Source organism: Bos javanicus, chromosome 2 (genome assembly GCF_032452875.1).
Source record: "Bos javanicus breed banteng chromosome 2, ARS-OSU_banteng_1.0, whole genome shotgun sequence".
NCBI lineage: Eukaryota > Metazoa > Chordata > Mammalia > Artiodactyla > Bovidae > Bos > Bos javanicus.
The window spans coordinates 80040105-80055438 of record NC_083869.1 but is presented as its reverse complement, the minus strand read 5'-3'; the positions used below and the strand labels follow the sequence as shown (position 1 = coordinate 80055438).

The 15334-nt window shown below is 38.4% G+C and overlaps 1 protein-coding gene across 6 annotated transcripts in view; it reads right to left on the bottom strand.

The window, feature by feature from the left end:
• Positions 1-15334, bottom strand: part of MYO1B (myosin IB) — a 200084-nt gene that overhangs the window by 33650 nt on the left and 151100 nt on the right. For all 6 annotated transcript variants that reach the window (XM_061440561.1, XM_061440580.1, XM_061440571.1 and 3 more), the window contains 3 exons: positions 6363-6467; positions 4302-4364; positions 829-1029 (listed from right to left, as the gene is read on the bottom strand). In XM_061440561.1, the coding sequence (XP_061296545.1) occupies positions 829-1029; positions 4302-4364; positions 6363-6467 (369 nt within the window). The remainder of the gene's footprint in view (positions 1-828; positions 1030-4301; positions 4365-6362; positions 6468-15334) is intronic.

Genomic DNA, 15334 nt, shown 5'->3' with positions numbered 1-15334 from the left:
GGTAGAGAATCTGCCTGCCAATGCAGGAGACTCTAGTTCGATCCCTGGGTCAGGAAGATCTCCTGGAGAAGGAAATGGCAACCCACTCCAGTATTCTTGCCTGGAAAATTCCATGGACAGAGGAGGCTGGTGGACTACAATCCATGAGGTCACAAAAGAGTCGGACCATGACTTAGCAACTAAACAACAACAAAACAACTTCATATTTACTAAATACAAAATCAGATTTTGTTTCTCCTCTGACGTTTGCAAGCTTATTTATAATTACTGTAGGGACTTCCCTAGCAGTCCAGTGGTTAAGACTCTGCCTTCCGATGTTGGGGATGTGGGTTAGCTCCCTGGTTAGGGAGCCAAGATCCCATATGCCTTGCAGCCAAAAACCCAAAACATAAAGCAGAAGCAGTACTACAACAAATTCAATAAAGACTTTAAAAATGGTCCACATCAAAAAAATAAATAAAATGGAAAAAATTAAAACCTTACTGTATCTCTTTAGTGACTGCTCATTTTTACTGGCAAATTTTTTATGTGTCACTAGATCTTTTTTATAGGCTAGCTCTCAGCCTAAAAATAATAAAATTTATTTTTTAATATATACTTGAACTCTTTGATTAGGTCCACTGGCTTTCCTTTCAGATCTCAGTACTAGTAAGATTTTTCTCAATATGATCCAGATTCTATGCCCACTAAACATTCATGGATTCTACAACCCCTCAGGAGCTCCATTTATCCTCCAGAGCTGGCGCTGGTCAGAATGCCTTCTCTGAGGCAAGGTGTCTGCCCTCCAAGGAGTAACTGTGACCTCCCTGGGGTCCCGGGCTCCCACACCTTGCCAGCATAGTGCTGGATCCTGAAGCAGCTGTGAGGAAGGGACGTGTCATTGAGGAACCGGGAGCACTTGCTCATCCTGCTCTCAAAATGCTGGTGGGTAGCGCAGACTTGGTTCAGCTTTTCCAAGAAGGTCTCATCCGTGACCGTGCCCGGCCTAAGGCACTCTTCATCCAGCATGGCTAGGATCCCGTTTGTGTTCTAGGAGAAAGGAAATAAAAAGGTTTCCTTCCTTCCTCACTGTATTGTTTTCATAATTATTCCTAATTATGCTGTTAAACATAGTCAACTTAGTCACAAGAAAAATTGTTTTGTTACAACAAAAAGTGCAGAATCAAAACAAATAACAAAGAGAAACACAGGAATCAACCCCTTCCAGGGTGTCCCAGGTGTGTTGGAGGAGGGGGCAGGAGTGTCTTTATGAGGTTCCCCCCACTTCCCCCCATCCATGGTGCCTCTCCCACAGAACAGGATGTAGGAGTTACCTCAGCCACCTCAGCAGGCTGATGACTGAAACTTATGTAGTTTAGAAAAAGGCAACTTATACCGCAAAGACCAAAAAGCAAATCTGAAAGTCAGGAACTAGTCTGACACTACTATCTGTATAACATGTGGTCATAAATCACAAAGCACTGTCTTCTAAGGCCATTATTGGATTCATAGCTTGAGAAGGAAATTGGTTTCAGATGTTTCCAAATTGCTCACGTGTTCAAAATAGTTTATTTTACTGGGAAAAAAAGTGATGTGACTGGGATGCTGCTTTTAATGATCAGTGCAATCAAGCTATGTTTCAAGAATCATCTGTTTAGAATAAAATTCTCTTTCCATATTAAATTTCGAAATGGATGTTAAACATGAGTTGAGAATTTGTTTGCTGAGTATTCAGACCCTGTGATCATATTTATCCCAAGAGCTGTCAGCCCAACTAAACCCAATAAAAAAACCAGGAAACTTCTACTTTGCTAAATAAAGGCTGTTGTTCCTTTGATTGCCTCTACAGGCCCACACGTCTCCATTCCATGGAGAACAATCTACTGACCATTAGCCCCACCCACTTCCGCTAGGGCAAAGTCTCATGGCTCTCCTCTTCTCTTTACAAGGCCGTGACATCCTCTGACCAGCACTTAAACACTTCACACACAAAATCTGGGGGAAGTGTGGACTCTCAGGCATCAAGTGTGTTCATAACATCCCCAGAATAAACATTATTGTTAGGTGTTGCTGAAAGGAAACATTTCCTTTATGTATCCAGGATCCTACATGGACATGAGTTTCTTTAATCACATATGCAAGGGGATTTGGGGCTGAGATAATTTAGCTATATTAGGTGTATTACCACTGTTCCTTCCCCCACCCCCCTTCTTAAAGGGAAATAATTAAGTGCAATGTTACATTTATGAAGAAAGAAGTGTTAGTCACAACTTCTGAAAGTTAAAATTCCCTCAGCAAATTACTTCGGTCACAAAACTTACCAGAAAAACTTTTCAGGAAATCGATTGATTTTCTAAATTTTAGACTACAGTTTTAAATTGCTTAGGTGGAATATTAGTGTTCACAATCCAAAACTGTCCAAATTTTTCAAAACAAGGCTTATTTTTTAATTGAAAAATAATAATGGCTCAGAATTTTTTTTTAATTCAATAGTCAAAGGTGCAGCTTTCAAGAATATTGTGAATACTGAAGGAAAATATATTGGCGAACTATATAATATTCAAAAACATCTTGTTGAAAATGAATAGCAAACGACCTGTTGGACATTTAGAGCCTGTGATTCTATTGCTGAAACAGCACTCATCTATGATGACACCTAAGTTTACGCATTGCTTCAAATTACTTTGTTATCAAGGTCAGGATCCTAAGCTTTTACACACAAATGAGTCTTCCCACAATCAATTCATTCATAATAAACTAAAAAATATGATGTAAACACAAAAATCTTAGATTTGGAAAGGTTACTAAAAATGATGCAGTAATTTTTCACACCTTAAGCCTCTAACATGCATAATTTGTAACCTGAAAAATCCCATGGCCCTCAGCCATCTGTGAAGTCACACACACTGTCCGTCACATCCTTAAGCAAGGCCGTGATCCATACCAGCCACCCCTGGGATCCTATGTCATTCAGCTCCCGAGATGGTGCCTTTATCTTCCTTTAATTTGAACTGCATGGAGTTTTGTTGTTTTTGTAAACTTTTTCCAGTTTTACTGAGATATAACTGACATAATACTGTGAAAGTTTAAGGTGTACAACATGTTCATTGATCCACAACCATATTGCTAGTTACCTCCATCACATCACCTAATTACCATTTCTTTTTTTGTGGTGAGAACATTTAAGACCTACTTGCTTAACCACCAGTATATATAATACAGTGTTGTTAACTCTACCACCATGCTGTACATCAGAGCCCAGAACTCTCTCATCTTACAACTAGAAGTCTGTACACTTTGGCCTACATCTCCCTATTTCCCCCAAACGTTAGCCCTTGGCAATCACTATTCCTTTTATTCTGTTTCTGAGTTTTTTTTTTTTTAACTTAGATTCTACATACAAGTGATATCATACAGTATTTGTCTTTCTCTGACTTCTTTCAGTTGCCCTCAAAGTCCATCTTTATTGTCACAAATGGCAGGATTTCCTTCTTTCTCAAGACTGAACAATATTCCATTGTATATGTACACCACATCTTCTTTAGCCATTCATCTGTGGACGGACCCTTAGGTGGTTTCCCGAATCTTGGCTATTGTGAATAAAGCTGCAGTGAATGTGGCAGCGAAGATACTTCTTTGAGATCCTGATTCTGGGTTTTTTTTTTTTTTTTAATATATATATGCCCAGAAGTGAGATTGCTGGGTCACATAATAGTGCTATTTTTAATTTCTTGAGGAACTTCTATACTGTTTTCTTATCTTTTTTTTTTTTTCTCTCTCTACACTGTTTTCTATAGCGGTTACATCAATTTACATTCCCACCATCGGTACATTACTATCTCACCACATCCTCACCAACAATCATCTTTTTGATAATAACCACTGAATAGTATGTTAAGAGGTCACTAGAATTTTAGGAACGGCATATTTTGATTTGGCAAACATCTTTTTTATTGAGTTTCCTATGATCAGGGCTCTTATTTCCAGGAGCGGTGGATTGGACCTGGGATCCCAGCACATAAGATAGAACGGTGTACCTAAGGGCATAGCATCTGAGTGTCAAGACCGGGCTCTGTGATACAGCAACAGGATGAGCATGGGGGAATACTGGCTAAGTATCAAAATGTCTAGCTCTCTATGTATGTATTTAAGAACTGTGTGTAATTTCTTAAGCTTGTGATAAAAGTCTCCACAGAACTCTATTTCTCTAACATGTTCAAATACTGGAAATACTAAAGCTTAACATTGAAGGCAGTCAGATCATTCGTAACTAGTGAATTATACTACCAAGAACTTGTTAGAAAACTGTACTTAATACTCACATTTTCTATTAGGTCACAAATGATAGCATTATTGAAGTACTCAATGTGAGTCCATTCTATGTCCTGAAAAAGAAAGAACATAATCAAATCCCATATAATGATGCTACAACACTACTATCTATAATACAAGACTTTGCCCATCTTACGATCTTCCACTTCCTCTCTGAAAATTTCCTTTATAAAAGTCAGGGTGGCAAATGTCATTTTCTGGTCCCCAAAACTCTGGTAATGCAGCAGTCTAGCACAGACACAATTTGATTGAAATACATGCCCTTGACCTGGGCTGAGACGGCCTCCCCTTCCAGACTCCCATCTGTGGCAATTTCCCATGCACTTCGCTGGCTCTGGGCCATTTACTCACCAGGCCCTCGGGTCAATATTACTTTGTATATATTTACAATGTTTATAAGGAAATAAGTCAGAACTTGAACCCAAGAAATTAAGGCCTAGATTTTTCTGTTCTTAATTTGTAATCACAAGGAAGAAATTCATTTTAGAGTCAACCCCATGTTTAGGGCCATTAACTATTTCAAATGTAAAAATAGAACACTGCTAAGAAAAGAATTTTCAACAGAAAGAAAAAATGAAAACCTAGGCACTGGTTCTAACACTAGCTACAAAGCCAAAGCTGGGAGGCCAAATGTAAACATTCTGTATCTGCTTACAGTCTGTCCGTAAGTGTAAACATTTATTTTTCCAGAAGGGGAAGAGAGCTAATTCATACTGTAAGCTAAGGATCTTCCTATATACTCTTAGAACTGGTTTAGACAATCTGTACAAACTGTTTTAAGTTACAGATCAAAGTTTGGGTATTCACTTTAGGATGAGAAGACAGGAAGAGAATAAATCTGGCTTTTAGGATGTTTATGTTAAAAAAGGTGTCATTCAAGTATAAAATGTTTCTAAAGCATGATAATAATTCCAAATGGTAAATGAAATATTTATGATTTAGTTTTTGAGTAGATGAGTTATTTTACTAAGTCACTGGGGATAATATTCACATTAGAAAAGTCTATACTGAGAGGCCATAAAAAGAAGATTCTGTGTCTTTACTGACTTAAAATGACACTACAGAAAAATGAAGAAAAATAGGTAATATTACTAAAATATTAAAGCAATAAATGAAATGGAAACAAAACATAATGCAATACAGATACAATAAAATTTCTCCTTTTGTCTAAAATAAATACATTTATACATAGAAAAATGTTGGCTATTTAAAAAAAATCAAAGGGTGAAAACCAAGTATCTGTTTTAAAATTAAGGATGAATGTACTCTGTAAATATGACTTGATTATTTTCCAACTACATCTAAATGAGATAATACATCTACAGCACTAGCATTAAGATCTGCTTTTATTAAAAAATGTTAGAAAATCAATGTTTTTAAAGAGGGAACCAAGTCTTAAAATATTTTCAAATTTATATACAAGCCTTTTTAGGTGTACTGTTCTCTTCAGTTTGGGCAAATGCGTAGCGTCAGGTGACCACCACCACAACCAGCCTCCAAAATCCCCCAAGCTGCCCCTCTGTAGTCACACACCTATCCTCTGGCCACTACTGACTATTATGTCTCTAGCACTGGTGCCTCGACAGCTCTGACTTCTCTAGAATGACATACAAATAGGCTCATACATATGTAGCCTTTGAATCTGGCATTTTTCATTTAGCAAAATGCATCTGAGACTCCTTCACACTCGTGTGTGTATCACTTGTTTGTTCCTTCTCATTGCTGAGTATTAGGGCCTCGTACAGATGTACCACTGTTTTTCCGTTCAATCATCTCAGACTAGTTTCTTAACAGGGTACTATTTTACTTCACTGCACTGGAATCCCGTGAGACTCAAGTCCGTCAACTGATGTCCACTGAGCACCTACTATGTGCTGAGCACTGTCCTGCACCCACAGCAAAGAGGTTCCCAGTCAGCTCAGATGTCATAACAGGCTTTAAAAAGGTACTTGATACATCTGATTGTAAGGTCATGTCTGAATAGTCTTCTGAAACCAGAATTTGTATTATGAGTTAAAAAAGGAATACTTAAAAACTTTTTTCAACATTACCTCCCGTATATACTCCTCTTGCTCTTCTTTAAGAGTCAGCTCAATGAAGATTTGTTGCAGCTTTTCATTACAGTAATTGATAATGAACTGCTCAAAGCTGTTGTCCTATGTGGAGAAAAATGAAGACAGCCTTATAAAGCATGCCAGCAGCGCTCTCACGACAATGCAGCTCTAACATCTCACTCCACGAGAAACGTCACACACTCTTGCAGACCTAACCGCGGCCCAGCACACAGCTCCCGGACAGAGGCTGGCACACTGAAGGCACGCGAGGAATGATTCACAAGTCAAGTGAATGAATGAAGGATACACAAGTTATGCAGCTTATAGAGAATGAAGAATTTTAGTTGACAAATAAGCAGCCCACACATGGTAAAAATGAAAAGTAAATACATTCCCCCCAGAAGATCATCAAAGAAACAGTGAGATTCTTCATCTCGGTCATCCAAGTACTGTCTTCCATTCTCAGGTGAAACTCTGGAGCTCAAGAAATTCTTTCTGAAAGAGCTCTTACTCCCCGACCCAGGGTCATATCCCTCATTCTGACTCTTACATACCAGCACTTGTGAAAAATCATGTTATGTGTATATAAGCATGTACATGTGTATTCACACCTTTGATTAGTTTCATACTCATCCATGTCACTGGATTTTACATTTCAAAAGGGTTGAGCACACATCTCTTGCTCACTAATGGAAGCCCATGCCTGCAGCAACTTGTACCTGAACAAGCACTCATCGTGTCCTGGATGAGTGAATAAATGAATGCAGGGCTCACAAAGTACAGACTTAAGGGAATCAGTACATCAAAATCATCTCCTAGCTACAAACCATCTCCTCTCAGAAGGGTCACACATGTATCACTTTTATGATTCTCAGCAGTTTCTTCTTCACAGCAGAGTTACTGCCTAGAAAGATCCATTCTTAAACCATTTCTGAACAATCTGCAACTCTTAATGTATTGCTTTACATACAGAGGGTACAAAATGCATGTCTGTTGGATGAAAACACCAAGAACCACACCATTCAGAAAGAAGCATCTCTGGGAAATAAAGTTTGTGATTTTCACTCTCTCGTCCTCTTTGCACAGAGAGGACACGGTGGCAGTGAGTGAGAGATGGTGGCCACACCGCTGACTCTTCTCCCACTGCAGTGGACAGTCCTGGCCTCGAGGCTAAGAGGGGCCGCCCGTAATGGCAGAACTGAAGCTCGCCACTCTGTGAACACTGAGCAGCTGCCTTCAAATCTCTCCAGAAATGATGAAATCAAAAGTCATAGGTTTTTGAAAGCTGATCTTTCAAAATCAAATGTAGTTCAACCAGGACAAACTGTAAAATGATACCTGGGAGGGAGCACCTAGAGGTTGGCTAAGGATCTCTAATCACTAGTAAAGTAATTAATCCTGGGAAATTTTAAACTCTAAACCATGAACTACACATAAAATATATTATCACTGATTAATCTTTCAGTGTTAAATGTTGAAGATAAAAGTTGTGGGTTTGTTTTTTTTTTTAATCCTGAAGATTCTGACTTAAAAGGCACACAATTATCACCAGAACATTCAATCAATATAGTCCTGGACATGAAGGTCATTCCCCAGCACTCATTTTCATGTAAAGTTTTAAAAAACAAGTGCTCCAATTCTCAGAGCTTAATCAATTTGACTAGCAGCTGATGTTGGTCTGATATACCAATAGATGCCTTATTATAATCTGTACAATGCCATTTATGAGAAAACCTGGCTTTCCTAGTTTGGTAAAATATATCTGTATACTACCCCAAATTAACACTTGTACATAAAATTAAAATTTTAGTGATTTATAGGAGCAGATCTTTGTTTTTTTTTTTTTTAATTTTTTTTTAAATTCACGGAGTAAATCCTTTCTGTTTAATTTAACAGGTTTGTACCCACGGAGCTATTTAAACAAAATTATGCTAAATTTTCAAATGTTAACTAATGAGAAGAAGGGAGGGGAGAACCAACTGGTGTCCTTGACACAGTATGTGGCTGGGAGCAGCTGGAGGTATGCTTCCAGAACAGGACTATGAAATAAATACACACAAGCGAGTTAGGAACCAAGGCAAAGCTTCACAATCACAATACAACCTAAGGCATAAATCTGAGCTAAAGTAAATTTCCCCTTAATTTTTATAAGTTCTTGTATGGACTTTTTTGTAAGTTCTTCTATAATATACTTCATATCCACACACAGTTAATCAATGGCCATTTACTGCAAAAACTTCACACAGTTGGAGAAGCTATTAACACAGGCGCATGCAACAGACCAGCACTGCACACAGGTCATACTTACTGCATTCTGGTGCACAAAGGGACAGATTACACAAAATGCAGTCAGTTCTCAATTTGCAATGAACTTCTAAAAGTAAACACTGATGGACAGTTATTTATTGGTGCGTATGACAGATTTTATCATCCAGGCTATATTTCTGATTGGCACAAAACTTGAGATCAAGACATCTGTCCCATCAACTCAAAAGACAGGATCACAATACCTACCCTACATGTGGTATCTGAATTGGAGTTCTGCTAGGTGAGAGCTACTCAGAATAAAAACTGTTTGCCTGAAATAATATGTCATATATCCTGCTTGAAGTCCTAAGGCTTCAGAATGTGGTACTTCTAATGCTAAATTATCAGCAAAAATAAAATGTGTTTGACATATTCACTCAAAGACTTGGGGACAAATTTGGCAAGTCACCAAGAGAGTGAAAAGGTTCACTGAGATCCAGGGCGCCCCTCCCCTTTCCCCACCACAGCGACCCCTTCCTGTGGTACACGTGCTGTGTCCCCTTCAAATACAAACAAGAGGGATAGGAGAGTGTTCTGGAAACAGCCTAAGAACAAAAACTTGATTCTGACCTCAACCTGCTGCTTATAGAACAAAACCCCAAATCAACAGCACAGTCAATAAGACAGAAGCCAGCTTACTTCCTACAGAAACACCCCGCATTTTTTCGCAAACCTACCTCACGGACCCCAAACATGCCATGAACTGTCAAAGAGTGATTCATTACTACTGAAAATGAAGGCAATCATATTTCCTGTGATTAATGTTTAGGTTGTTGACAGTGTCCCAAATTTGGGGGAAATGAGACTTCACAAATCATTAAATGTAAGTTGCAAAAATTTACAATTTGCAGAAAATTAAAGAACAGTCTGGTACTAGTTCATACAGGTGCAACTTGCACACACTCAGTTTTTTCATTTATATAAGCATTAAATATCACCAGGTTCTTCTGCTCCCCTTTATAAAAGCTAAACTGGGTCAAGGAACCATCACATGAATATGTAGGCGCCAAAGCAGCTTGGAATTTGGATGTTTTTTGGCTTGTCGAGAACTGCGGGTGGCCAGCAATCCCTGCGCCGGTTCTCTCTTGTACACGACAGTCCTGTGAATCAAAGTCTCCAAAGGAGGAAGCAGGCAGGAGCATGTTCTCGTGAATGACTCACCTCCTCTCCCTCCAGTTTTCTATCCATGCTCCACGCATGGAATTTTTCTCCATTGTCTAAAGCACATTCATCCCTAAAGACTGAAGGATAACACTAAAACTCTTGGCACAAGAACATACTGGACTGGATTTTCCATTAGACAATCCCCTTAAATGAAGCTCAGAACCACCCTTACCCTTGTTGGACTGCTCTAGAAACAGTAAACAGCAAAGCGTCTGGGTTCTATACCGTTCTACACTGTTTACAAAGTGTAGACTGGGGTAGTAAGCACTCATTGGATTTAGAGATATAAAATACACCAACATTTTAGAATCTAGGCCTTCTATTAAGAATTCTAGAGTTTGAGCCCAGCCTTTCAACATAAAAAAAAAAAATCATACTCCCAAAATTCATAGCCAGTTTTTACTCATGTCAACCATGAGCTTTCCACTTGTAGTGATTTTGAAAGATGAATCAAAAATATTGGCCTGTTATCATACTTGTATATTCTCAGCAACAAAGAAGGCTAATGATGTCTTTTACTCTTTAAGACAGATATTTAAATCTTATACTCCTTATAAATAATAAACATTGAAAGGAAGATGTAAAATAAATGAGGTAGCTCCTTCAACTCCATCATTAGGATGGTGGGTGGGAAGGAGTCTGCAGATGAACTAACCCACCTGCCAATGCAGGAGACACAAGAGATATGGGTTCGATCCCTGAGTCAGGAAGATCCTCTGAAGAAGGGCATGGCAACCCACCCAGTATTCTTGCCTGGAGAATCCCACAGACAAAGGAGCCTAGGGGGGCTACAGTCCATAGTGTTGCAAAGAGTCAGACATGACTGAAGCAACTTAGCATGCAGAAAATGTATGAAACAGGGGAGCAGTTCTAATTCAAAAGATCATAACTTACTTCAGCAAAAGCACTATTAATTATATATTTAATCGATATTTCCCATAGCTCAACACTTTCATCTGAGGTCAAAGTTTGGATGTAACAGGTTGGGTGGGGGTTCCATACTTTAAATACAATGGAGTCTTTTGCATAACAAATGAAATAGCACTTTTATCTAAAAGTTCTAAAACTTTGTAACAACACTGTTTTAGGAATTGGGCTGTATTATTGCTTTAAAGTGTGCTGTTGGTCTTAGCAAAGGTTTACTCAGTGGAAAACCCCTGGGCAGTCCCCATTTATAATGCTCTTCCTACAGAAAAATACAATGCACTTAACAATCCATTTTTAAAAATCACAATGTCAATAAGTGGGCCCCAGATCAAGAGCTACTCCCCACCCCCCGCAGAAAATTAACTTTGTAAAAAAAAAAAAAAACAATCCTCAGAGTAAGAGAGAAACATTTAACATTAAAGATTCTCCTTTTCAAAAGACACTCACAAAACTGAATGACTGAAGCTATAGAAAACTTTCCTTTAAATATGTAACATTTTTCTTTCCAGTACCTACTCAAATATGAATATGGTCAATATTAGAAAAACAGCATTCCAGTTCTCTTAAATAATTTTTAAATATGCTTTGACTTAAAAAGTTATAGCGACAACAGACAAACAAGCATATACATATTATGAACTATATTAATTCTCACCATTTTCATTCTAAAATCTACTTTCAATCATCTCCTTCCTCTTCAACTATAAGTTCTCCAGCATATAAAGGACAAAATTAAATACAAAAAGCTGGAACAAAAGATGTTCCCTGCAACTAGAATCAATCTTCTTTTAAAAAGTATTTTAGAAAACAAATCCTATAATCATTAGATGAACTTACCAGTTGGTCTCACACTGACATTTCCCCAGGTATTAGTTAGATTCTTTAATTTGAAACTGTCATGGCACCTCGCCTATCACGGCCTTATGATATATGGCCACTTTCAATGAGGTTCTGAGATCAAGATGAGTAAGAATGCCTGATTGCAAATAACAGCATTTGGCCTGTGCAAAACTAGCTCAGTCACATGAGAGGTAAAATATTCAGTCACTGCTGTCCTGCTTTGGTCTACAGGACACTAACAAGAGTTCCCCAGTAAACAACCTGTCCACTCTATTAGATAAGTACTTAGAAAAGAATTGAATCAATTTAGATTGCCCAGCATTGTTCTGAATTGTTTCACTTTTTTTTTTTTTTAAAGAATAGCATTTGCTACTTTATGGAGATGCTATAAATATTCCTCAGAAATTTAAGGGCATGTTTTCAGTTATAAGAATATCCAAGCTGAATTGTGAAGATTTGGAGTGTCTGGATTATAATTCTCTTCCTTTGCAAAACTGAATACATTCTACCAGGAGGTATAGCTAGATTTTTCTCCTCAATGAACTTTAATTCATTTCACCTTATTTTGGTATCAATGTTCCACTAATCTGTTTTCCAAACTAACATCAGATCACGTGTGGCCAGCAAGGCTGAGCCATTCACCCAGCTGAGACTGGAATGTTTTGCAGTCAAACGCATGTGTCATCATCCCATGGTTTAATGCATCAGTTTCCCTCTTCCGTTTAGAGACAGACCAAAGTAAATGAAAGGTTTCCACCAGCTCAGCTGAAAAACATTCTCATGGGAACTGTCAGTAGGGTCAAGAGGCAGAATTAGAAACATTTTAAAAAATTCCTTCTAGTCCTGTACAATTTTTAAAGTGATGCCCAGGGCTTTCCAAAAGGCAGGACCTTAATTCCTGCAGCCATTTTTCACTGAATAAAAAATAAAGAATTTTCTCTATATTCTATGAGTTTATTTTCACTTGAATATAAAATATCACTGAAATTTTCATTTTTGCACTGATGTGGATTCTAATACCTCTTCTTAGGTCATCCTCTGAGCCCTTGCACATGAGCTTATGATACTTTTACGTCCTCAATTATCTGGGTTCCTAGTGTTCAACCTGATAAGCTCTGACATTTCCACATGTTCCAATTTTGCTGAGAATCCAGAAAAATGTATAATAGGATCTGGGGTATTTGTGTGAATACATTAAAAGAAAAAAAACAAAAAACTTTCTAATTCTGAATCAAAAAGGAGGTAAACATATCTTAAAAGAGCCCAACCAAATCCCTCCTCTGCCTTTGCCCCAAATAAGTTTATTTATAAAAGAAATAATGCATAGATTGTTAAAAATCAAGATGCCTGAAAGATTAACTGAGAAGGTTTAGACAGGAAAATGGAGAGAACAATTAACTATAATGAAAAACAAATTTTAATTCTCTCAAGAAATTGGCGGGGGGCGGGGCGTCCCCATTTACTGATTTACGGCATGGAGAAGGAAAATTAACTTCTAAAGATTTTATGGACATCATAAGATTTGCTGTAGACATACGACTGGTTGGATCTGGTCTGTTTAAAAAGAGTAAAATATAACCGATTTGTTTTAGGAACATTATATACACACAGATTAGGTTTAGGTTAAGATGAACTGTGGGTGAGGCAGGGCATGTAGTGCAGAGGTCAAATGGCAAGGACCCCATATACGCTTGGAATTTACACTGAAGATTCCTGTTTATAAGAGCAACCTTGATGGCACATTGGAATTACCTGGGAGCTTGAAAATACTGCTGCTTGGATCCCACACCCAAAAGTTCTGATCTATTGGTCTGGGGTGCAGCCCGGATAGTTGAATTTTCCAAAGTTCCCCAGGTGAGTCCAACGTGTAGCTAAGTTTGAGAACTACTGAACTGGAGTCATGATAGAACATTGGGTTGCCTTCATCTTCCAGTAAGCTCTAATTAGCCGTGAGAACTTCAGAACTTTCTTCTGAAGAAAGGAAGGCATTTAGAAACATAATTCAGGCATTTTCAGAAAGTCCATAACTATAACAACGTTGAGAAAAATGGTGATAAAACTTGCAGAAGGAAAGCATGTTCGGAAAGGTAGGCTTGTAGAAAAACCTGAATTAACCATAAATGAAAAATATTCCTGGATTGCTAAAGGGTGTTCCAATCAGTGCTAAGTTACAGGAAGTTTCCACTTGGAACATCTAAATTCTGTTATGATTAGGTCTGCTTGTTTGTTGTTCGTTGGTTTAGTCACTAAATTGTGTCAGACTCTTTGTGTCCGCATGGATTGTAGCCCACCAGCCTCCTCTGTCCCACGTAATTCTCCAGGCAAGAATACTGGAGTGGGTTGCCATTTCTTTTAGCAAAGGATCTTCCTAACTGAGGAATCAAATCTGTGTCTCCTGCATTGGTAGGCAGATTCTTTACCACTGTGCCACCAGGGAAGCCGAATTAGGTCTATAATAAACATTTTAAAGAAGAAATCTAATTTCCTGATTAGAGCTTCCTACCAAAGAGAGGATGTGTCCTCAGCCAGCAACAGACTCTCCATCTTAGGACCAAGACCATAAGCTCCATGCAGGCAAGGAACATCTTTGCCTTGCTTACCACCAGCATTCTGGCTCACTGGAGGTACTGAATAAACCCTGGGGAAATGACTCCCTCACTTACACATGGTCAAACTGCTCATGAGGTTTAACTCAGGAGGACAGGGCATGGCAGGTCTCCCCAAGGCTAATTAGAGCTTACTGGAAGATGAAGCCAACCCAGTGTTCTATCGTGACTCCACTATCTTATTTAAAAAAAGGATCCATGTACTGTGACATGACACTAAACGCTCGCCCATTGACAAGGATCAATGAATTTTTTCTGCCAAAGCAAAAATAAAATTAATTTGATTTGAGAAATATCAATGAATAGAGTTTTTTTTCTAACTTTCTAGTGAGATCTCCACTTTTGCCCTGCACATGAAACCATCTAAATGAAGATAAGCAATGTGCTAGGTAAGAAACCACTTTCCCTGCCAATGGTGAAGAATGACTTGACATTTAGTGCCCATCAAGTGACAGTAACCTGAGGTTTTGCTGGAAAGAAATTAATTTTAGCACCATGACTTCTGAGTCTACTCAGGCAATCCTTCTCATGCACAAATACCAAATTCTTCCTCTTACTAAGGGACCAGGAGCTCTCCTTTTCAGAGTCTGCTAAAAGGACACCAATATAAGCAAACACTGTGCTGAAGGGCAGTCTTCAAGGGCAGCAGGAAGCACAAAGGTCCCCTGCATTCTTTTACCAGCACACAGATGAACCCTGGGAAGGCGCCCTACAATGCCCAGGAGCTTAGCATGATGACAAAGGTGCAGAAATAGGGAGCATTTCAGAGACTTAAAGCATTTGGGTTTTTTCTTTGTCTCCAGATACTGGGAACATGTGAGTTTGGGGAGAAAAGTAAAGAAAAGCCCAGTAGAAGGCCTTTTTAAATTATTTATCAAAGAGGCCTAAGATTTAGGTCCTGAGTCCGACATATAGTAGCCACATAACCTTGGGATAGTTACTTGACCTTCAAAGCTCTGCTGCTGCTGCTTTTTTTATAAAAGGAGAAATAATAGCAGCCATTCCATGAGACTATTGTGGCAATTAAATCAGACAATGTACATAACACTACAATTCTTGCATATCGACAGTTCTCAATGATTATTTCCCTCTAGCTGTTAAATATGGAACATGATAAAGCAAGGA